The sequence below is a fragment of the Balearica regulorum genome, chromosome 6 (genome assembly GCF_011004875.1).
Source record: "Balearica regulorum gibbericeps isolate bBalReg1 chromosome 6, bBalReg1.pri, whole genome shotgun sequence".
NCBI classification, from domain to species: Eukaryota; Metazoa; Chordata; class Aves; order Gruiformes; family Gruidae; genus Balearica; species Balearica regulorum.
In genome coordinates, this window is record NC_046189.1 from 13002498 (window position 1) to 13027358 (window position 24861).

Genomic DNA, 24861 nt, shown 5'->3' on the forward strand with positions numbered 1-24861 from the left:
CTGACTCTAAGCCACAGTATATTCTAATGCCTCCACTCCACGCATCTTTCTCAGTAATATGCATTTGAATTTTATTGGCAGAACCTCAGAACAGACATTGTTATGGACATTGGATGCAGCATAAATCCAGCTGTGGATATAGGACAGGTATGTACCAAGAATTTTCTGCCATCTTATTTCTATTACACGGATAGTCTTATCTGAAGTGAAGATTACCGCATTAATTCAGAAAACCCTAATTTCTTACTAGATAACGTTGTAAGTCATAGATCATATTAGAAAGTCCTTTCCTTGTAGACTTGCCCCATTTGAATCAGTGTCAGAGCTTTGTAGATATCAATGAAGCTTGAATTTTATCCCACTGTCAACCTGTAGTACTTCCTGTATGTATAGATGCCCCACTATCTGCTGGAATTAAATCCTGTTTGTGATCTACAGTTTCCAAATTCTCCTGTTGTTTGACCTGCCTTCCCCACTTGATAGCAGGGAAACACCTTTCGTCATTGAAGGCTGGTCCACAGATCTCATCACTTCATTGTGAAAGCATTTGTCTGCCTGGTAGGAGAGGAGTGTGAAAGCTTTTCCCATCACAGTAGCCCCAAAATGTTGAAGAATCCCATTAGGCAAACAGGAAAAAAAATGGTCTTCTAACGGCTAGTGATACAAATCAGTTCTTGCCAAAGTTTTACCCATTTTATCAAACATGAGAACATAAATGCTATTTCTTTTCTTATTTAAAGATTGAAGGTGCCTTTGTTCAAGGCATTGGACTGTACACAATGGAGGAATTAAAGTACTCTCCAGAAGGAGTCCTCTATACTCGGGGTCCAGATCAGTATAAGATACCTGCTGTTTGTGATATTCCAGAACAGTTTAGTGTTTCCCTGCTGTCATCTTCCCAAAATCCTTATGCCATCTATGCATCCAAGGTAAGCAAACCATCACACGGCCTGATTCTTAGATCCCACGACAATCAGAGAAATTACTCTGATATAAAAGATATCTAAGTTTTCAATTCCTCTTCTTTAGCATTTCAAATAAGTATACAAAAAATTATTTTATTTATGACATCAGGGAAGCTAATATGAAAAGATATAATGTGGGATATTGCTGTATATCTTTCCGGGCTGGCAAGTAGTAATTTTAGGGTTTTGTTAACAGACCATACACAGAAGCTGCAAGCTGAATTTAAAACCATACTTTTAAAATGTGATGATAAACTAAAGGGTTAGAATAAAGACAGCAGAGAAATTGATAGAGAAAACATATTGACAATGAGTGTGTGCAGCTTGCTTATGTGTGTTATGCAATAAGAAATAGGACTGTATGTGTGTATGTATATGAGAAACTGGCTCAAGTATTCAGTTGGTATAATCATTGCTTCAATTGACACCAGCAAATATTCTAACCAGTTACATGTAAGTAGTAATGGTAAATCAAGATTAAGGTAATTCTGCAAATTTTAGCTATTTCAAGTATTAGGTGTGCTTTTAGAATACAGTAAAATAGCATGACAGAAGGAAAAAGCATATTTTAAGGCAAAGATTATTAAAGAACAAATAAGTCTTTTAAAATTATTTAAAGCTGTCTCATTGAAACATAATTAGAAAAGTATTTGTTTCAAAAAATATTATCCAGGTGAAGTAGTTACACAGTTGATTTGGAGCTGATCTAGAGAGCTGATCCTAATATCCTTCTTCAAACAGAGCTTTTATCCTTTTCTGTGAACTTATTCCCTGTAATTAACCCTAAAATTCACTGTAAGAAGGTGTGATTCTGTCTTCATGCAGCATGTTTGGGGAAGACATTTGGTTCTCAGACCTTTAGCGAGGAGATAAATAATAAAATAATAAATAAAATTAATAGCCAATATTTGAAATCAACATTTTTAGCTCCCTGGAAGCAGGTACCATCAGAAGACTTGGTGTGATCTAAGCCTGTTTCCACTAAATCTAAGAGAAACTTCCTTACTGAAGGACAAAACACTTTTTGAGTCACTGATTTTTAAGCTTTTTACTTGATATTGGTATGGCATGTACTCCTCTCATTTGCTCAAAACCTACACCTATTTAACTTTTTTTTTCCCCCCAGGGGATAGGTGAGGCAGGATTTTTCTTGGGATGCTCTGTGTTCTTCGCTTTGAGAGATGCAATAACTAGCGTGAGGAATGAGAGAGGACTGAAAAAGACCTTTGCACTGAACAGCCCTCTGACCGCTGAACAAATACGGGCAGGCTGCGCGGATGACTTTACTGAGATGGTAATAGGAAGATGGGGGAAGGGTCTGTTGAAGTGTCTGGGTAGAAGTGCATGCTGCTTTTCACACCCTTGAATGGTGGGATGCCTAATGATGTCTCCAACTGGTCATGCTTTGTATATAGCAATATCATATGGCTCCCTCCTTTGAAGGGAGGGAGGGCTTGTAATTGAAATGTCTGGTAACAAGTCTCACTCATGCAAGTTATTCCAACAAATGCCATTCAAGTGTTGTATTGGAATTTCCCTGATTTTTGTATAATCCTTTTTTTTCCTTTGAAATTTACATAATTTTTACAATCTCTTCTTTCTCTGAAGCTCCCTCCTTTCTTCTGTATGTCAAATCCCACAGAGGATTAAATAGCTCCTCTTACCGACATGCAGTGGATACTAGATCAGCCTCCAAGCATCTTCAGTCTCCTTCCAGGTGTTTTCCCCCAGTGACTTGTACTCTGACACTGTCACCTCATTCTGGTACTCTTTGCTATGCCCAGTACTCTTTGGGAGAAAAATAATTAACTCAGAGCTAACAAAAGGATACAGAAGAAAAATAAATGAGGCAATACACTTCTTACAATGCTGATCCTTTATATTCCATGTTTTCTGCAACTGTTCATTGTAGTCGTGTTCCCACTACTATTACTTTTTTCTCCTGTTAAGTTTTTATTTAGTTTACAGCATTTGTGAAATAAGGTCCTTGCCAGGATATAAATCCGTACTGTGCCCTGAACCTCTGGGGCTCTGCCATGGAAATTCTTGAGCTCTTACTCGCAGACTAGCCCCATAGTATTTCTGTGGTCACGTTGGGGCATCATTGGCTTCCAAATCAATAGGTTCATGGGCTTACTGTCATTGCAGGAGCCTGTGGGAGGTGAGGTCCACCAGTGCAAAGACCATGCTTCTCCACCCCTGTTTGTCCCTGACCCCAGTTATCACTGACCTTCCTTCCAGCCATCTTCCATAGCTATCTCCTGTAGAGCACCCTGCTGAGCGATTTGGAGGCACCTGATAAGGGCAATAATGGGAGCTTGCCAGTCAAATAATATTAACAAGTCACTGTCTTCGTTTCTTGCTTGTTCTCTTAGATGACAAACGATGAATCTGCTTCCTCCACTCCTTGGGCCATATCTGTGTGAGTGACAAACCAGAGTACCCAAGACCTGAACAGAATGGAATGGAATGAAAAACTGATTTACTGCCCCAATACACACTAATCAAGACACAGATAAATATATTTTCTCATTTTCTCATTTTCAGAATAGAATCAGGTACCAAAAATATGCACATTACATCTTCTATCCTTATCTTCATTCTCTATCCAGTATATTCATTACAGTGCTTTGCTTAAATTACTGCATTTAATGGCTAGAAATACATCTCCTGCATTTGAAGCATATATATTCAACAAGAAATATGTGCTGAACAACTCAGCTCAAATGGTGGAGAAGAAAGTTCAGATGAAGTATAAAGGTATGTTAGATACTTTACTACCACTTATTACACTTTACAACTTCATATGATAAATGATTTTGTAATGGCTTCGGCTAATTTTCTAGTTTAGTTTTGAGTCTTACAGTGGAGTGTGAGTGCAGGGATCTTTTTCTGTTGAAGAATCAGAATCTTGTTTTGTTGGATTCAGTCCCTTTTTGATCAGAAGTAATGCTCTGATTTGTAGTAAAGCTGCTTTAGATTCTTTTGGCACAGACATCTGTGTTAAAAGCATGCAAGAAACAAGATTTATGATTTTCTTTTGCTGTGCTAGGCAAATTTCTGTGGCTGACCTATATATATAGGAGATGAATTTTATCCCAAAAGTTGGAAGAGTGACTCAGTTGTAATTTCCCCCAGAAGCTTTCTTTTTCTCATGGAGCAAGCCAAAAGCCTCTGAACTTAATGGGAAGACTCATATGGAGTTCAGTGTGCTTTGAATAGGACACTGGATGAACCTGTCTCTGGAAAGGATTCTTAAGCAGTGCTTAATCCTCTGCTCAGGACTATATTGAGCCATGAAAGTACACTTAAGAACTTTTTCCCACTCTTGTCCACTCCTGTAATAAAGAAGAAAGGAAAAATGTAATGAGATCAAAATGATCTGCCAAGGTCAGTCATCTGATGCTGCCTAGGGTGCAGTGGGATTAGACCACTCCCAAGCACTAACAGCTGGAGAAAACAGGAAAATATAAAGCAGCACTGTATTAAATGGTAACAGAAATTCTGGTGTTATTAAATTTGAAGTATGTGTATATTTGTAACCTAAGATGAGACCAAGAAATTACATGGAATATATCAAAGCTAATATATTATGAAATCTTCAGCCACAATATTCAGATTTCAGCATCAGAATCCACAATATTGAACTGACTGAGAACTTCAGCCTTTCCTCATCTTGAAGTGCAAAGCTGAGATTTCAGTTCTGAATGCACACACACACAAATACACAAATCTCCATGGTATTTGAATTTGGGGCTTTGATCTGGGATACATCCTAATAGAGAAAAAACACTTCACTTTTTTAGTAAGTCTACAGAAGTTACTTGAAGGAGCACCTGAAAAATTGCAGCAGGTTCTTTGATAAGAAAGTAGATCTGGGAAAATAGATAGTTTGTATGTTCCAGGTGTGTTTTCAGTGAACCTCTGAATCAGTTATTCCTTGATGAGAGTGGTGATTGCTCTTCAAGTTACTCATAGGTCAGATTACTCCAGAGACATGAAGACTGTCATTTATAATGAAATTAAATGGCTCTAATTTGTTTGACATGTCAGCCTGCAGGTTCTTATTATTTTACTGCCTCTCAGTTTTCCACAGACTATTTTCTCTTCCTGCCTTCCGTCCCTGTTATGAGTTGATAATGTATCTGTGACAGAAATCAGGTTAGTAGGTTAAACTGGTTTTGCATTGGCTATTAAGATATGAAATCTTTACTGTTTCAATTTGTTTGTCTCTCTGTAACTGCTACGAGTAGGTGAAATTCAGCTGCTTAAACATAGGTGTTTAGACCATTTTAGATGTCATAAGGTAGCAGATACATAGGAGAGCACAGGACTGGAAGATACGACATAGCAACTGGAGGCCAAGCAGGTTATAGCAAATCATCTGAAGTGGCACTAGAAGTGTAGTTTAGGCAGCTAAAGCCCCATTGATTTTAACTTCTTTTTCTTCACTTTGTATTACTTTGGCTTTTATATATTGTAAGAAAGTCAATAAATCAAATTAAATGTGAATGCTCGTGCCATAATTACTTTTTCTGACTTGCAACATCTTCTTAGTTTCACTGCCTGAGCTTGTTAATGACAGCTCACAACCCCATGTGTCAATAACAGCCCTAAAAATGTGGGTAAATTCTGGGATATGCTGAAGCAGGGAGCATATACATCTATTGAACTGGAGAAAGGTGCATTATCTGTTGTTCTCTTGTGTGCCTATGCATCAGCACTGGTGCTGGTTAGTTCCAGACAGGTCAAATCTTGTAAAAATAGTGGCCCAACCCTTGCAGGCAATGTCATCTCCCCACCTGCAGTGCTGAGGTGTTTGTACTCCAGGGATTCATCGTGTTCTAGACCTTCACTTTGTTTTCTGCAGTGCAGATCACATGTCAGCTTGTCAGTATTTCTCAGTTATTATTAACCAAGATTCCTCCCTGCCGCTTTACAAGTGGCACTGTTGTCTGATTGTCTCAGTAGAATCTATACACATCAAACATGGGTTGCTGGGTTTTTTTGGGGCTGAAACATATGAAGCTGTCTCCTGGCTTTTAGGTGTTTGAAAAACAGCATGAAAGTAGAAATATCAGCAATTAAACATCCTGATGGATGACACTATGGCTACATGGGATATTATGAAAGAAATTTTCTTAGGCTTTATAGGTGTTAAGAGGGGGGTTTTGTTACATTTTTAGTATTGTTTAAAATATGCAGACTCAGGGGGCTAGATAAGCAGAAAGGTTAGAGCTTTAAGGCACTAATGTGTTGGATGGGTATTGACACATTAATGTACACTGTACAGAAACACCCAAACTGGACATGGTTGAGAAGAACTTTTTCTACTCATTTTCTTCATGAAAAGTGTTTCTATAACTATCTGCCCTCAGCACTCCCATTAATTCTGTGTGTAAGCTTCCACACCTAACATAAATACTATGTTTTGGTTTGGAGGCCTGGTACTCTGAAGATTAGATATTGGACTGCCAAAATCTAGTATTGGGTCTGGTTCTTTCTCTTCTTAGGCCTTTGAACCTGCACTGTTGTACCTGCAACCCATGTGGAATACTACAGCAGTGCTGCAGTTGGCAGGACCCATTGGGGCTTTTGCCTGCAGGACCTAGTAACTGGCATGGCTTCAGCGGTCGCATTGTGGTAGCTCTCAGGCATACATTAGGGGCTAAAACACAAAAGAATCATAGAATCATAGAATGGTTAGGGTTGGAAGGGACATCAAAGATCATCTAGTTCCAACCCCCCTGCTGCGGGCAGGGACACCCTCCACTACACCACGTTGCCCAAAGCCTCATCCAACCTGGTCTTAAACACTTCCAGGGATGGGGCCTCCACAACCTCTCTGGGCAACCTATGCCAGTGCCTCACCACTCTAACAGTAAAGAATTTCTTTCTAATATCTCATCTAAATCGACCCTCCTTCAGCTTGAACCCATTACCCCTTGTCCTGTCACTACACTCCCTCATAAACAGTCCCTCACCATCTTTCCTGTAGGCCCCCTTCAGAAACTGGTAAGCTGCAATTAGATCTCCCCGGAGCCGCCTTTTCTCCAGGCTGAACAATCCCAACTCCCTCAGCCTGTCCTCATGAAGCAGCCTATCTCTCCTGAGAATCATTTTCTTTCCTTCTAATGGGGAGTGGTAAAAGATCTGGGACTGACTACTTTGTGCTGCAAGCCTACACTGTCTCTAAATGAAACACAGTGACCTTTGTTGTAAAATATAAAAACAGTAAATTAAACAAAAGACATGTATGTACACAAATGGAGACTTTTGAAAGACATATACGTAAGTCCTCTTTTAAAAAAAAAATGAAGGCCAGCTGTAACAAAGCATTTAGAGATTAATGACTTTGTTTCCTGGATGCACAACCAGAGAAATGCATAAGAATCTAAGATCCCAAATCAGGATTTGGGATTTCCCTCTCTAAAACCCTGGTACATATGGTATGGTCATCTTATGGCACCCACAGCAGTCAGGGTATAGAGCTGGCATGGCAAAGAGATACCTAGAAAGAAATTTTAAATGTGTATGTAGTAGTAATTTTGATTTTGTTAAAATGTGGTTACTCTGCAGAAAAAAAATACAGATAGTTCAGGTCAGTGACAAGCTAAAAAAACATGGCTCCACAGCTTAGTGTTTGACACCCTACAGAAGCAGGTAATGTTGCATGTCCTGGGTTCTAGCTTCAGGCATTCCTATATATTCTGAATTCATCAGTTACTGGATAATATAAAAACAAAACAAAACAACCCAAAACCCAGGCCTGGCAGTTGTAGCTCAAACCCAGAAGTTCTCCCTCATAGTTAAGTGCCTTATCTCTTAGGTTACAGGGTTAGAATTAGAGGGGCTCAAATTCTTTCCAGATTATTTCAGCTCACCAGAGAAGAGTTAAGGTGGAGAGTAGGAGTAGAAAGTTTGATGCATTAGCAGCCAGACATTGCTGGGAAATGTCATACATTACACTGGCTGCTCCCCATCTACCTAATTTGATGCTCAGTCTGAAAATAAATTCTGTGGGACAAAGCAAACTCAGGTGACCTTTATGAGCATATAGCATTTCATTAATTTCTCTTGATGCGAAAAGCTTTATTTTTCAGACTTTAATGCAACAGCATGGCTTGCCCCCAACATTCAGATGAGCTTGTCTTTTTTGTGAATGGCAGGAAGGTAAGTTTTTTAATGCTTTTTTTTTTTTTTTGAACAGCAGTGTTTTAATGTTCACTGTTCCTATTCAGGAAAGCTGTTATTCTGGAGCAACAGTTTATTCATGGATAATCATCTCTTGTCTTTGATCTTCCTTATAGCATCCTGCTTTCTATCACAGTTTTTACATAGTCTGAGTGACTTTGTATCACCCATCATATCACAGAATTTTTAGAATTACAATTAGTTAGCTGTTTTCTAAAACCTATTACTAATATGCTACTAAAGTTGATACAGTTGGAGTAAATACATCACTAGTTTCAGTCATTAATCAAAAGAAAATAACTAGTTAATTTTTTTCTGTTCCTGATGCCAAAAGCTCACATTTCATTTTCTAAGACATTTTGTCACCTTTTCTTACTTTGCAGGTCAAGTGAATAAGAATTCCTATTAACAAACACATTGTAACCTGAAATGAAGGAATTTTATTTCTTGGTTAAAAAACAAACAAGCAAACCAACCTTGCTATTTATTTTTCTAGAGACATTTTTCAGTTGTGTGGTCAACATTTTTATACTCTAGAGAGGGCACTGACTTTTTTTTACCAGGTGAATTAAGGAAAATTAATTTAAATTTTTTCTGTCTGTTTTATCTGTCATTACATGTCAACTGTGCTTAAAGACATAGTCTGAAACCTTACTTCACTCTGCAGTTCCAAATAAATTCCTGAACTAGCTCATGTTGTTTTACACCTGGTAAATTGGAGCATGCTGCTGGTATAGCAGAACTGTTGAGAGAAGCCTGAGGTTCCGTCTCTCTTCATTCTACAGCAATGGGTCCTAAAAAATGTTTTCAAAGTTGTTTGTATTATCTTGTTTTGAAGCATGCGGATGATATAGCAACATTTGTGAGACAAGGCTAAAAAGCAAGTCCTGCATAAGCCCCAGTCATACACATGAAACTTCATTACATTGAAAATACATTTAGTTACATATCCTCCCTGCTCTTCTTATGCTAAGATTTTCCTCTGCTTTTATGCTGATGGGTCTCTGCAAATGAAAGGATTAATTTCAACTTAAAGGAGGGAAAAATATGTAGAATTTTCACACACACAAGTCCAAGGCTTTAAAATGAAGGTATTTCTGTTTCATGCCAATAAGAATCAACAAAGGATCTAGTCCAAAACCACTTTTCTTTCTAATCTTGTCCTTCCAGTGCTTACTGAGACTCTCTTCCCTTTCAGTTCTCTGAGTAAAATATTATTTCTATTACTTTGAAAGGATGTATTTGACCAGTACTGCCTGACCCATTAATTTATTTATCTGCAGATTGTGATCAAGTGACAGGATCCTGTTGCTGAACAAATATACCACATTAATTCACAATCGCTGCGTTTCAACATCATAGTTAATCCTTGTGAGACAATAATATTAGATCCCTCTCTAACCCATAATCTCTTTCTTTATTTCATAATGTAGGTAATAGAGAGGCAGGCAGATCCTGAAGAATTGCTGCTGTATTATCTTAGAAAGAAACGTATCCTTTTTTTGAACTTTGCCTTTGAGTTCTATAATTATGTAAATTACTGCAACCGGGGATTAAGATTATTTGTTTCACTTTTCTTGGGGAACCAATGTAAACAGAACAATAAGTAGAAATAACACAACTCACCTTGTATTTGTTCTCAGCAGAGCAATCCAGTGCTGTATGTGCATTGTGTGTGTTAGTTACATGGGTAAAACATTGTAAAGTTTGAGCGTAACTCTTCTAAATACTGCCCAAATCTTCTTTACAGCTTCCCAAAGCATGAAAAACCTTTCAGTGCATTTGTAATAAAAATATTAACTAAAGAAATCAACATAGAACTACTTCCATAGTAAATACTTAGGCCACAGTCCTTCAAAGACTTTTGCGTAAGCTTATTTCATTATCTTATTATCTTTATTTTCTGTCATTTGAGACTCTTCAGGTTGCTAACTGCTGTCAGGGTTCTATTGACTTCAGTGGCAATTATCCCAGCTAAGAAGCTGCCATGCAGGTTATAAAGTTAAGCAAGTGTGTTTAGCTTTGCTGTTGAGAGCCTTCTATGCCAGAAGAAAACCAACATTAATTTAAGGATTAACTGGAGAAGGGCAGTAGTAGAAAGTAATTTATTAGCTGCAGCTTTTTTATTAGTTCGCATTGTGCATTGTCCAAGCATTCAGTGGAATAATTAGCCTCTTTTTAACAGTCAAGTAGCATGATGTGATTAGTAATATTCCAGTGGGAATGCACCAGTGGGTGAAATTGCACTGGATTTAAAGAAATCTAGAAACCTATGGTTAAATCCGATGGAAGATATCATCATCACCTACGCAAAATTGATGCAAATGCACACACCCAGTGGGAAGAGTAATAGGACTACGTATCATTCTGAAAAGGAGATAAAATGAAAGGGAATGGTAAATTCCACTGGACTGCAGGGCACTGCAACACCAGAAGGAGACTGTGATTTGAGGGTGGAGCGAATATATGGTACCACATAGGTGGTGCTAGTATAGGAGGCACATAGCGGAGGGAGTCCTTCCATACAGAATTTATGTGTGTGCACTTGAGTATTGTGCTCTATTGTAAATTACTATACTCCTTGGATATTCAGAAAGCAGCACTGGAAACATATTGAGATCTGCTGGTACTGTTTTGCAAATGCAAGATACAGATAATTATGGGTAAGGATTAGGAAAGTATTATGAGTAAGGCTAATAAGAAGACCTATTGCTGTATTTGTTCAACCCATCCCACTTACAGGGTCCTGATTTCAGTCTTTTGGGGATTTACTAGGTATTGACAGTAGAGACTGAAGAACTCTATATCAGAAGTCTGCCACACACTCATTTCTCTCTCTGTCCTTACCCTTCTCATCTCTGTATGTGCTCTGTTTTCATCTATCTTGTACACATTTTTTTGTCTCTGAAGCTATCTGGTCAGAATATCCCTCCAGTTCTGCACATGCATATAAACCAAAGCAGACTCAGAAGAATATAAAGAAAAAAGTAACTTTTGAATGTTGTAAATTTTTTTCTTTAACAGTCTCCTTTGTAGTCCATCTCTCAGGTACAAAATATGGCTGTGGAGTAGGAGGCTGTGGTGCCTGCACGGTGATGATATCCACATATGATCCAGTTGCCAAGCAGATATGATATCCTCACACTGATATTTGGAAATAGTAATTTAGTGTTTTGAGAAAACTGTCCTTCACTGGGAAATACTGGGTTTCTTTACATTTCCACAGATGGATTTTGGGGAGTTCTGGTACATATTTAAAAGCCTTACCTATAGCCTTCCTCTACAAAGGTGATTACAGGTTTAGCCTCACTATGATGCAGTAACAGAGATTTAGATCCTCCCTCTTCAATCTTTGGGGAAAAAAAAAAAAAAACAAAACCAAAAACCCAACATCAAACTCCCCCAACTTTCTGGGGAAATGATGTTTTTAAATTGTGTTCTTTATGATTTGAGATTTCAGCAGCCCTTTTGTCATCTGCCTCTCCTGACTCTTTTGTGCTTATGTGAGAATATGTCACTAAGTCTTCACTAGATGTTTAATGTAATCATTGATGAAATCTCCATGGACTTCAGCAATAGACACATTACATTGTAATCGTACAGTTTTGCCCACAGCAAAGTTAGGAGTTCTATTTGAAACTTTGTTCTATTAGAAATGCTGTGCCTGACTACTTCACTTCTGACTGTAGACTTTGAGTTTCAACAAAATATGTAGCACTTTTTTTTTCTTTTTTTTTTTTTAACTTAACCTTCCACTTCTTTAATTAGAAAATCTTCTCACTTAATGGCTAAGTCCCAGCTGTAGGAGCAGGATGCATACTCTCACAGTCCAAGTACAGGATTTTGTATGCTTGCATATCCTCCTCCCCGTGCCTTTCTGCTCAGTCTGAGCATTTCTAGATTACCTGGAGTATATACCATTTGTTTCTACTTCCATGGGCCCATATGACAAAGCTATTTAACACTACGGTTCTCCTTCACACCTCAAAGACATCGTCCTGCCAAGTCCTGCCTTCTTCCCATATGCTCACTGCATGGTGCTGATGTCACTACTGTGGAAGCGGTTGGAAGCATAAAAACCAGGATTCATCCAATTTAGGTGAGAGTAAGCTGGGCTGTGTCAGGCTGCAAGATAATGAGATTTTCTTGTCCTATGTCTGCAATGAATTGGGATCTGTGAGAAGGTGTTATGAATCTATGCAATGAAGAGTCTCCGAAGGGATTCTAGAAACTCTGAATGTTGTCTAGTATTTTCAGATGAACAGGTGTTTTTAGGAATTAATACAGCAGTTGCTGAGTTGTGATTGGCCCTGTACAGAATATGGAAGGAGCTCCTCCTAACGTACTACCATGCAGAGAGCACATCACAATCTCCACACCACAGGGCTATGCAACCCTATGCCATGTAGAATGCCAGCTTTCAGAAGGGGATAGGGAAGAACAAAGAGCATGTCAGTTTAATTTAGTCACCAGCATGGCATCTGGCCATGTCATCAAGGACAACATATTGCGTATGTTGTAGTAAGGGATGAGTGACTCCAGGTTGCAAACAGATTGACAGGTATTAAATTAGACACATTTTCCTGTGGGCCAGAGATTTCGCTTGGATTAGGTAGCTCTTTACTTCCTTCACTCTGGCTCGTCCCTGAAAAGCACAGTCTGACCACATAGATTTATGAATGTTTTCTAAACATCTTCTTTTTTCTCAATATTGTTTTCCAAGGGTCTTGACACTGGGACTGATCTGTGCTGAAGCTCTGACTGAGGAGATGTTCTGTGTTCTGGCCTTCATGGTTAGAAATATGTAACATATGATTGATGTCTAAACTGAAAGTCTTGGGCCTTATTCTGTTCTCATATCAAGGAATAAGGATCTAATTCCTAATTAGATCCTAATCTAATTAGGGTCTAAACAGGAGCAAGTATTATCCTTTAATTAGGTGATTGCTCTGAGCATTTTTCCCACAAATAGCCATAGTGGGGTAGTCAAAATGCTGCTACTGGTCTACAGCCAGTAGATGACATACCTGAAGATGGCTATTCAGAAAGCCAATGAAGCCATACCCTGGATTCAGGGCCTGTTGTTCTGTTTTGTTTTAGGAAAGGCTGGCCAAGTGCTATGGCTCCCAGTGTGGATTCTGCACCCCTGGAATGGTGATGTCCATATATGCTTTACTGAGAAACCATGCGGAACCTTCCATGGAGCAGATAATTTCCGCTCTGGATGGTAGGTTTCAGACAGTAAATTGTAAAAGGTGTAATAAAGGGATAAACGTTTGATTGCCAAGTTCCTAAGTACAATTTGACTCAAAGAGCAGTAGATGATGTTCCAAAGAGGTATTTTGTCATAGCCATGATGGTTTAAGGACATATCAAAATCATAAAAAGATGGCTCACACTGGAGACTTCAAGTGAGATACACAGTGGCATTTAGCACTGGCTAAATATTTCTGAAAATCCCTGCATTTGGAACAGGCTGTTTTTATAGCCATCCTACACCAGCAGCCTCAATATAGTGCAATATGAGTACAGTGAAAAAGTAGGTTCTGTTTTGTCTGCTGTGTAAGTACTTGCCTACCAATAATATGAAGTCCCTAATATAGATTTCAAGAGTTACAGGGGAAACAGATTACATGATATTTTAGCCCACTGAAACATTGACTGCTCTTCAAGCAAGATTTACTACAATAGGTGAAGCAACTTCAACTTACTTTCTAGTCCCAAGTTTGCTTACACTCCCATAGCTCCCAAAATAATCAAACCCTCCCATCAGAAGATTTTGACTTCATGAGGGAAGTGCCAGAAATCCAAGTAGAAATTTTACTGGTGCTGTTAATTGTCTATGAAAACCATAATAGTGATGGTTGGCAGTAGATTTTTGATTGGATTATAAAACCCAAAGACTGTGGTGGTAGTAGTAATCATAGTATTTACTTTTGGATGCTTTTCATAATTTGATTTTTTACATACATTCATAAAAATAGGTCATATTATTACTAGAAATGGCCTTTAATAAATTTTAATCATAAGTCATAATTGCTATTAAAATAATATTTCTTATTTTTATAGATGTTATTTTGCCCATTGGAGAGCAGAAACATAAATTTCAGCATTTCTTATCTACAGGTTTTATGCCAGACCATTCCAAATTACACTGGTGCTCCCAAACATTGTTCTGGTTTCTTATGATTGATTATCATATGGTTTATTTCAGGTAATTTGTGCTGTTGCACAGGATACAGGCCAATTATAGACAGCTACACATCTTTTGCTAGGGTATGTCAATCTTTTCAAATATTTTCTTATTTTGGAACAGTTGGTGGTATCTGAAAAGGCTGCACCTCTTTGAAGTACCTACCTGGAATCTAGCTTCATTTGGAAATTCTTTTTGATTGAGCCTTTGGAAAATTGGGCTCTTTTAGTTTTTAAATGTGCTGGGCACTTACAGCTGCCACTGACTTTAGGTTTACATGTACCCTTGCAGTGCACTTAAGAATCCATTGTGTCAGTTCCAGTGACTTGATCCAGGCACCACTGCAGTAATTTTCATTTTTTTCCATTTACTTTATGGATACTTCGGTACCCAAAGGCAACTCGCTCCTAGGGGTCCTATGGTTTAAGAGGTCTACTGGAGCAAGTTCAAGTGACTGAACAAATCGGCTTTGGAATAGAAAGAATCAAAACATTAATTTACAAGTAAATCACAAAGCTGCCTCATTGCTTTTATAGAGTAGGATATGATTTCTTTAGGAACCAACATGTTGCCAACTCAGAGAAACTGGACAATGTTGCTTGGATCAGGAAGAATGTGTGTGTTCATCTTCTACAGGAGGTCAAGTAAGTTACATTACTTTTTTTTTTTTTTCCCCATTATCGCCTGTTTGCATTATAAAATTTGTAGAAAAGGGCAATCTTGAACTATGGAAGCAGCTACTTTTCTGTCCTTGGGCATTTAGCCTAAGCTCTGTGCTCTTGGTGCTACAGAAAGGTACCACAAGCATATCTGTATTGCTGTGTAGTCAGAATGCAGACAGGTTTGACCTATTCAATTACATTTTCCAGTGAGAGTGTAGATTTCAGTATTAAATATTTAAGTCTGTTTTGTGAGGAAGAAAACTGTTGATCCGAGATACCTTCCTTAAAAAAGCTGGTTTTGATGTGAAGTTGAACTCCCTTACAAAAGTTCTGCAGCCATCAGCATGCCTTGTTTCTGTGTGCTTGAGAGACCAACTCTGAATTTTGGAAGATGAAACAAAGCTATTCCTGTGCAATGTCAGTTTGTACTTGTAAAGCCTTTTGTAAGCGTTACTGTGTGTTAGTTGCTCCAAGATCTTCAGGGAAGAAGTGTGTTTTTCTTCTGTTCCAATATTGGTATTGCTTCAAAATACACATTCTTTTATTCTCACTCTACATATGCACATTTTAAAATCCCAAGTTACCTCATTTATGTTTCTTCTGGCAAAGGTTCCACAATTATTATGTATAAGGGTACACTTAAGGCCTTCAGAAAGGTCCTCCATTCCCTGTGTGCTTCTCAGAACTTGTTGTCTTCATCCACCTGCAAGAAGAGGCCATTGTGCCCTAATATGACTCCATCTTGCTTCATGATGAGGAATTAAACTCCTTGGATAAATTTCCTCTGACTGAAAACTCTAAGGAGCCTCTAAAGTAAAATGTCCTTAGTGATTGGAGGAAAACTTGATTTGACAGTGAAAAACCTTAGAGCCCCAAGGATGTAACTGGATCTATGTGTACACTTGTGCACATGTGTATTGTCTCTGCCCTTTTAAGAACTGAGAATTGTTGGCCAGCTGCTGCCAAGGTTGTTGGAAACATGAATCTGGCAATGCAGCAGTTGCCAGCTACAAAACAGCACTTTGGGTGTTGTCTTACTTGGCTTTAACTGATTTGCATTCCTCTTAGTTGCTTTCATGCAAGTGACATAGCTGGGGCCTAATTATTGTGAAGATCAAGGGAGAGCCAGATTTTTTTTGCCATTTCATCAATGGAGTCAGTCAGTAGACTAGGTCATCCAGACCCAGATCTTACAGTTACCATGGTCACAATCTATTCAGAGTGCCCAGAGATAATGACTGTTTGGAAAAGGGATAAGAGACTTCAGACTCAGATATGTCAATCTCTTTTTCGATTCAATATACTTGAGACCTGGTGCTATCTTGTCTGATAAGATTTTTGATTCTGAAAATACATTAGTGAGGCAGAAAAAACTAACCAGTGCTGGTAACATGGCATATCCAGAGTCTCCTTTCACATAAGCTTCTGAAAGCTCAGAAGATGCATAGCCTTACAAGAGGCCTCAGCAGAAAAAAGACATCTGTCAACAAGTAGAAAAAGCTAATTTTTATGGTGTGCTGTCAGCATTCGGTTCTTGCAGTGCTTATGCAAGGGTGGAGAGGTTTCTCTTTAAGGAGAAAAGAAGTCTTTCTGAGAAGATGGGCTGCTACATTATTTGTTGTCATCTCAAACTCTGTCAGAAAGCTCCTTAACAAGCACAGTTTATGAGAAGAACATAACTATACCATCCAGCACTGCATTTTCCACAGTGGACTTTTCACCCAATGTGGCTGCTACACATTGCTATGACTAGTTTCAGGAAATACTGCGAGATCTTTCTTGAGGCTTGATGTATTTCAAGCAAAGGCTTGAGAGCAATTAGTATGATAGTCTCCTGTCTTTACAGTAGTTTGTGAATAAGTATAACAGAACTAAACATTAAAAATCAATTTGGGCATCTTGAATTTTTGAATGCAACTCAACCTATAAAGGTCCTATAAAGTGTCAAAACTCATCACCTCAGGAAGGAATCTCTTTTGTTGCAATTTACTCTGAAAATAGGCATTCTTCTTTTTTCCCCTCAATTTCATTGCAGATTCATTCAGGTCTTTGCAGTCCAGAAGAATTCCCACCCATGGATCCAACACAGGAATTTATATTTCCTCCTGAACTAATAGTAAGAGTTACTGACTTTTGTTACCATGCAAGTATGACTGAGTTCCTGCAGATGTTGAAAACATGATGTTTTTGTTAAGCTGAAAGATCTATCCTTAGATAAACAGAAAAGATCAGTTTTAGTCAAACATAATGAGGCATTTCAATGTGGATAATCTATATGTTGTCATTATTACAAGTAGCTCATATTTTAAAAAAAGAAAATGTTTGCCTCTCCAGAAGCAAAACTGTGTTTCCAGACTTTTCCCAAAAGAACTCCTTACTCAGAACCATTTCATTTTGGACCAGTTGGCTTTTTTGTGGAATATAGTATTTTCTTGGAAAGTCCCAAATGAACTTCTCCATCTCTTCTATGTTGTGATTCTCCATTGGATTCAAGTGACCACAGGGACCCATTGTTTCCTTCTAACTGGTACATAGAACCTGGCAACCTGAGACTGAACTTACACATGGGAAGTGCTGCAGGTCCACAGGAAAGGCAAAGAACTTGAGGAGGAAATAAAAGGGCTTATTGCAGTAGTTATTGGAAAGTCACAGAAGGACAGATGGAAACTTGAAAGGGGGAGACATAAAGTGCCTATGATCTGCAGAGAGAGGCAGGAGAGGAGAGCTATGAAAATGGTAGTGCAGCACTTACCCAGATCAGACTGAGTAGAATCCAAGCAGGCAAGTCCAGGCTGTTTTTTTAATCCTCACTCTTGTTTCAACAGTTTCTTGTGAAAGTCCTTATTTGCACTCCTTTTGCAAATATTCGTCAGCACTTCTTGCTGCTATTACACAACCAACTCAGAGGCACGAAAGTTCATTTGAGTTCTGGGAAAGCATGGCATGGTTCTTTGATTTGTTACTGCATTATAGAATGCTATTTGCTGAAAGGCAGTTGGCTTTGTAAACATTTAGCATAGAGTAAAACTTCCTTGTTTAATGATTGCCTCTCAGCGTAGAACATGCATAGTAAAACATAAGCTCCCTTTATGAAACCATGAAGTGGAAGGCAGATTTGCCTTTCTGCTACTTGACCTGCCTTTGAGAGACTCATGCTTTGAGAATGCAAGTATTAAATGGACATTTTGCAACTCATACTTGGATTAAAGATCTTGGCTAAACTGCTGCTGGCTCAAAAAGCTGTTCAGCCAGAAGGGAGATCCTGTCAGTTGTTCTACATGTTCAGACTGAGCTGCCAGGAAGAGTGAACTGCTTCTCCAGGCTAAACGCAATCTTTAACATGACATTAATTGATTATGCTGAGCTTGTTCAAATCCCATTAGAGTCTGTTTCAAGCTCTCAGTAGCTTTAAACAGGTTGGGCATTAAGCTCTGTGTTTACAAATTAAACCTGCTTGGTGAATATGCTTTAAATGTCTGGAGTACTGGAAAAAGCGTGTGAAAAGCAGCCTGTAAAGATATCTAGGCAGTAGTACTTAGTGACAGATTCTTCTATGGCAGGAGGGGTGCCCACACCACTAAGATTGTGACTGGTTCCACAGACACGTAACTCCTTTTCTGTGTTTCAGGCATGTCTTTTACCTAGAAGGCCAGTCCATAGTTGCAACAGTTCTCTGGCTTGTCCACTGGTCTGTTTGTTCATTGCATTTACTGCAAAGACAGGTGTTTCTTCGTGATTGCTTTTGCATATTTTGAAACCATGATTCCACATGGCACTTGTCAAATATGAAAAGAACATATATGGTATTCTCAGGGGGAAAAAAATGTTATATTTAGTCTTGTAAGACAGGAGGTGCCTGAAAAACACTTTGATTAAACAAAAATGTAAATACCAATCAGCCATCCGAGGAGACAATATTTCTGAAGAGATTAGTCCTTGCAGACAAATGGGAAAGTAGATACTTTAATTTTAAAAAACATTTTACATATTGTAGAAACTAATCTAGGTCTAGTACAGTAGATACAAGATACTCAGCAAATGGGGATGCAGTGATCCTCCCTGACTATAAGAATATACTTCTTGTGTTATGTCACATATGCAGTGAGATTTTGGCATCCTGGTTTCCCATAAAATCCAGTCGCATTGCTTTATTGTTTACATCATATGCAAATGATGTCTTCTCCTAACACTCATTTAGTGTGTCTTTTACCAAGTCATTTAGATGGTTCTCATCTCAGTTTCTCAAGCAAGAATATAGTTTACAATAAAAGCTCAGCATGCTACAGCACTTCAGGAACCTCAGATTAAAAGGCCCATTAATGTCTCACTGTCTATCATGACACAGCGTCCTAGTTAACAATATGGTGGTTTATATTAACATTAGTCAAAATTACCAAGTCTTTGTCATTTCCACCACAGAGAACGGCTCAGGAGCAGCAAAGAATAACCCTGATTTTTCATGGCAAGAGAACAACATGGATTTCTCCCACTAGCCTGAAGGAGCTTCTGGAGCTGAAAGCCAAGTATCCAAAGGCACCCCTGGTTGTGGGGAACACCAGTGTGGGTATGGAAGGACAAAAGATCTTTTGACACAGGGATTACATTATGCAGTAGTCACATAACCTTGCAATTTATCTTCTGGGGATCCTAAATGTATTCTCTCACCACAATGATCATCAATATTTAGGCCAATGTAATCTCCTCTGATTTTTTGCAGCATGTCAATAACTAGATTAGGACTAGTATCACCTGAGCCCAGGATGTGTGATGCCTAATTTTTCCCAGTAACCTCAGAAAGACAATTTGTGTGAATAAGGAGGAACTCACTCATGCTGATGAGCACCAAACACTTCACATCCATGTTAGCTTGAGCATCACAAAATAAATAATCCCTATGAAAAGGGCACAGTAACCCTATATGTCATAATACCTAGTTTCTGCATATTATGGATATTATGGTGCTTTTATAAATTGTTACTATACTGTTTTTTTGAGGGAGTAAGCAGACAGGAGGAATTTGGTAAGAATATTTCCTTCACTGGTGGGACAGTAAAGGCACAGATCAAAAGAGAACCCTTTGGGTCTTCTAGTTACCTGTACATTGCCCAGTGAAGGGCATGGCATTTGTTGAGTTAACATACCCCCATGATGCAGTACTTGGCAAAGCACCAAATCTTAAATCTTAAAAATTTCAAGTCCCTTCACATCAAGGGAAAGCCCTGTTGTCATCAGATCAGGCTCTAAAACAGTTAATGCATAGCAAAGAGGACTACCATAGAAAGCCTGAGGTATACGATGGAGACAAGTCATGAGATAATCTAGTTACTACATGTATAAACAAGTTTGGGAATAGGTTTTTTTAAAGACATTGCACAAGAAGAGAACAAGGGAATTATGTAGGTCATATTGGGAAGTGGATTGAGTAGCTAGAAACATGATGAAGCAGGTGTGGAATTATGTATAGCTTTGAGATGAGAGGTGAAATCTGAATGTGATATAGGAAAGGACCAGAAAACAGTCCAGAGGAACAAGAAGCAAGAGTCAGGAAAGAGAATGTTGGAGTTTCAGGTCAGCCTTTGGACGGCAGAAAGAAGCAGATGAAGTGGACCTTGGTAGAAGCAGTAAAATGTGATATTCAAGATGCTGCACCAAAAAAAAATCACATAACACCTTGAAACTACTTAGTTACAAAGGTTTTGAACTTTTCAGTGTCTGTGTCAAGGAATATGCTTAATTCTTTAAACAGATCTCCAATCATGCTATCGTACTTTGCCTTTGAGGACTCAAAAAAAAATCGCCATGGTGCCTATCATCCAATCATTCTCCATCCTGTTAGGATTCCAGAAATGCATGTTGTGAGTAGCACAAATGATGATAAGTCTCCAAGTTACTTCTACTGATGGTACAAACAGTGGTGACTGAATTAACTTGGGTTTTGTATTTTGAAACCAGAAGCAATAAGAACCGTTGACTCTCATTGGTGCAGAATGTTTTGGGTTTTTTCTTTCTGTAGCAGTCATTTCCCTAAGCCTTTTAACCTGTATGTCACCTATAGTCTGAAGATGATGGATGGTGACAGACAATTTATGAAACTGTTACGTAAAAAAATATTTGTTCAAATCTCAAATTTCTGCAGACAGCAAACATAGGGGAAGGCCCTAAGTCAACTTTATTTTTTTTATGTTTTCACCAGTCATGAGCCTTTCTATCACAAACTCATTTGATCTCAGGGCTAGTAATAGGAGCTGCCTGCTGCTTGGCCCAGCTCAGAGACATTCTGATGGAGGCAGTCCCAAAACTTCCACAGGAGAAAACGAAGATCTATCAAGCTTTCTTGCAGCACCTGAGAACTCTAGCTGGAGAACAGATCAGCAATACATCAGTGGCCTCATGCTGGAGGAGTGCTGCTGCCCATGAGAGACTGGCCGGCCATGGCAGCTTTCCCATGAAAAACAACAAGACTCCCATGAGCTTAAAGCCTGCAAAAGCATAATGTGTTGGCAGTAGCAACAGTGCTTCTGCTGCCCGGAAACTTTGAGCCTTAGTGGTGATTTGAGAGACAAACAGCCTGGAAGATAAAATTAAGGAGTGGGTTAGTTCCTCCACAAAGTAAAAGAAAAAAAGAAATCCCAACTTGCTTTGTCCCATGACAAGTTGTGCCACTAACTAAACTAAAGCTATCGCAGAGGGTATTTCAGAGTCTTGCCTTTCAGAGAGAGACAGTTGCCCCTAAGAACAGCAGAGGTGGAGACAATAAAATGAACAAAAAGACAATAGCACTGCTGGCAGACTCAAAGCGTTGCTTCAAAGAGCAGGAAAATTATCTATCAGCCATCACATGAATAACGTGAGATGAAGCAGCCTCACCACAGGAAATTAACACCATGCTGAATTAACACTTTCATGCTGAAGCGCCTTTTTGATTAACTCTGCTGACACAACAAAAAGGCACATGCACACTTTTTTTGCAAGAGTTGTCAATAGAAAGTGTAGATGGAAACCTGGCTGTCAGTTTTCCCTCTTGTTCCTGTCAGTTGCTGGCTTTTGGGTTTGAGTAGCTTGATGTGAATGTTGCTTCAGTGATGCAATGTAAATCCCATTGAGAGGATTTTCCATCTCTGACAAGACTCACTGTCCAACACGTAATCTTGAGTTTTACATTTGGCATGACAGTATCACATACTCATAGTGATAGATCTAACCTGCCAACCCCTACTTTTAAAGTTCTGTGGCTGTCTGAATCTGAAGTTTCTTTCTGGGGCTACAGAAAGGGCACTTTATACGCTTTCTTCAAAGGACTCATCTGTGCCTGATCACGAACAAAACTGCTATTATGTTTTCTTTTAAAATATGTGGATTTGTTTCCAGAACAAAATATTTCTAACAATAGAAAGCCCAGCTGTTTCTAGTGCCTCCCTCTATAAATGCCATTATGGTAGCATAAAATGTAGAATCTCTCGAGTGTAAAATCTTCACAAAATCAGGTTCCTTTGCACAGTGGGGCCTCCATGTCCTGGAGAAGAAACTGTAATTCAATTTAAAGAACATACCAGCCATATATGAAGTGGCTTATACCAAGACTGCTTTTCCAGCACTCTGAAGTCATTAAACCTCTGCTAAAATTTAAAATTTGGCATGTTCTCTTACATGTAGATAACCTCAAATAGTGTTGTCTCTTAGTATGTCTATCTATGATTAGCTTAGTACTTCAAGAAAAATAAGAAGTTTAACTGAAACAGCAATTCTAGCAAATGTTCTTTAAAAATGTTGCTTTCTTTGGACAATGGTAATACCTAAAATACAAAGCATAATAGATTTGTTTTCTTTCAGTCAATTTCTGCCATTTATGGGATTTTTCCTTTCTTTTTTTCCCATTAGGATGACTTTATTTCAGCCTTCAGACAGGCTGAAAGTCAGAAAAATACTTTGTCCATAGTGAATTCTGGAATGCGAGTCCTCTTCAGTCCAGACACAGACACCATTGTAGATCTGAGTATTTTATATGGAGGCATTGGCTCAACCACACTCAGTGCAAGAAAGTCCTGTGAGAAGCTCATAGGAAGGTACTGGATATCTTAATGTATTTAAGCCAAATGCAGGAGTCATGGTGTGATGCATGAGGTCTGCTTGATTCTGCCAGTGGAGATCCTATCATAAGCCTCTCACAATCTGTTTTATTTGACCTGTCCTCCCCAGCAAAAGGTTATTTCTTGATATAACTTATGCTGATTCACTTAATACTTCCCACATAGTTCACAATAGCTTTAGCTGCCTGGTTTTTGTAAAGAAGTGTGTTCATGTTAGTCTATTTTTCTACCAGGCAATGGAATGATCAGGTGCTGAACGAAGCTTGCAGACTGGTGCTGGGGGAAATTTTTCTCTCTCTGTCAGCTGTGGGTGGGAAAGCAGAATATAGAAGAACTCTGCTTGTCAGCTTTCTTTTCAGATTTTACCTGGAAGTGTTACATGGTTTACATCAGATGGTAAGGACTGAACAAGAATTGCATACCCATATTAGCATACAGACTGCAGGAAGACTCTGCTTTTTTAAAGATTTGTGGATTTGAGAAGAAAGGGTAAAGGTGCTAGGCTTTACTTCAAAATATATCAGGAGAAAGATTTTGGTTTAGAAATAATGGTCTGACAACACTGCTCTGACATCACCTTCCTTTTAGTATCCCTTCAGGTATGCTGAACTCTCACTGGAGATGAGTGCTTTGGGAATGCTACAAAGTGGTATTCCCCAGGGTGTCCAAATCTATCAGGTGAGGTGTGTTTGTAGCTGGAACTGCCACAGACCCTTTATTTTAATGAGTATTTTGCCGTTCTAACTTTTCATTCCTAAGCCTCCACTGATTGTAATGTGAAGCTGCTGAACCAGTTGACCCTGTGGAAAATCTTTTATTGTTTTATAAATTTCCTGGTCTCTCAGGGTGCAGATGCACTCCTTGCCCTCAAAGTGTTGTGCAGCATCAGGCTATCCTGACACAGCTGAAACAGAGGCACAACTTTCAGCTATGCAAGAACTCAGCAGAATTTAGTTAAACTGTCCAGTGGGCCTTAGTATAAATAAATGGAATAACCTGCTCCTGTATCTCTGTGATTGTTCACGCCTTAAAGATTTATTTGCAAAGCTACAGATAAAGAGAGGGGTAGTTGGCACGTGAAAAAGTTTGTTCAGTAGAAGATTTCAATTTTAAAAATGTTCAAATTTCATCAAGAATTTTCAGTCACATTTTTGCTTTGCTGCAAAATTTTAAAACTTTTAAAATCAGACTTTTGCTGCTTCTTATCAGTTTTCCACCAAAACTTTCAGCATCGGCCAAGAATTTGTTTTGTTCTCCTTTAAGAGGCTAAGGTATGTTTTACAGAGAACTCTTTACTCAGTAAAAGCACAACCAAAACATCAATATTGGAAGATTTCACTGTCCCTGATAATAGCCTGTTTCAGTTAATGTGAATTATCAGCAATTCAACAACAGAGAGCACCAAAGCTGTATTTTCATGAAATATGTCTGAAATACTTTCAATTCCAAGCTGTCTTTGAAGTAATAGAAGGGATTGTTGATGGCAGTGTGCGCTTGCAGCCCAGAAAACCAACCGTGTCCTAGGCTGCATCAAAAGAAGTGTGACCAAAAGAAGTGTGACCAGCAGGTCGAGGGAGGTGATCCTGCCCCTCTGCTCCGCTCTTGTGAGACCCCACCTGGAGTACTGCATCCAGCTTGGGGGCCCCAGTACAGGAGAGACATGGAGCTGTTGGAGCAAGTTCAGAGGAGGCCACGAAGCTGATGGGAGGGCTGGAGCACCTCTCCTATGAGGACAGGCTGAGAGAGTTGGGGTTGTTCAG

At 38.9% G+C, this 24861-nt stretch overlaps 1 protein-coding gene and 1 pseudogene across 3 annotated transcripts in view; both read left to right on the forward strand.

The window, feature by feature from the left end:
• AOX1 (aldehyde oxidase 1) overlaps positions 1–5477 on the forward strand; it is a 44003-nt gene extending 38526 nt beyond the window's left edge. For all 3 annotated transcript variants that reach the window (XM_075756276.1, XM_075756278.1, XM_075756277.1), the window contains 4 exons: positions 82–147; positions 741–929; positions 2092–2259; positions 3341–5477. In XM_075756276.1, the coding sequence (XP_075612391.1) occupies positions 82–147; positions 741–929; positions 2092–2259; positions 3341–3391 (474 nt within the window). In that variant the 3' untranslated portion in view covers positions 3392–5477. The remainder of the gene's footprint in view (positions 1–81; positions 148–740; positions 930–2091; positions 2260–3340) is intronic.
• A 1586-nt stretch (positions 5478–7063) lies between these two features.
• The window catches only part of LOC104636972 (aldehyde oxidase 2-like), a 46081-nt pseudogene continuing 28283 nt past the window's right edge, over positions 7064–24861 (forward strand).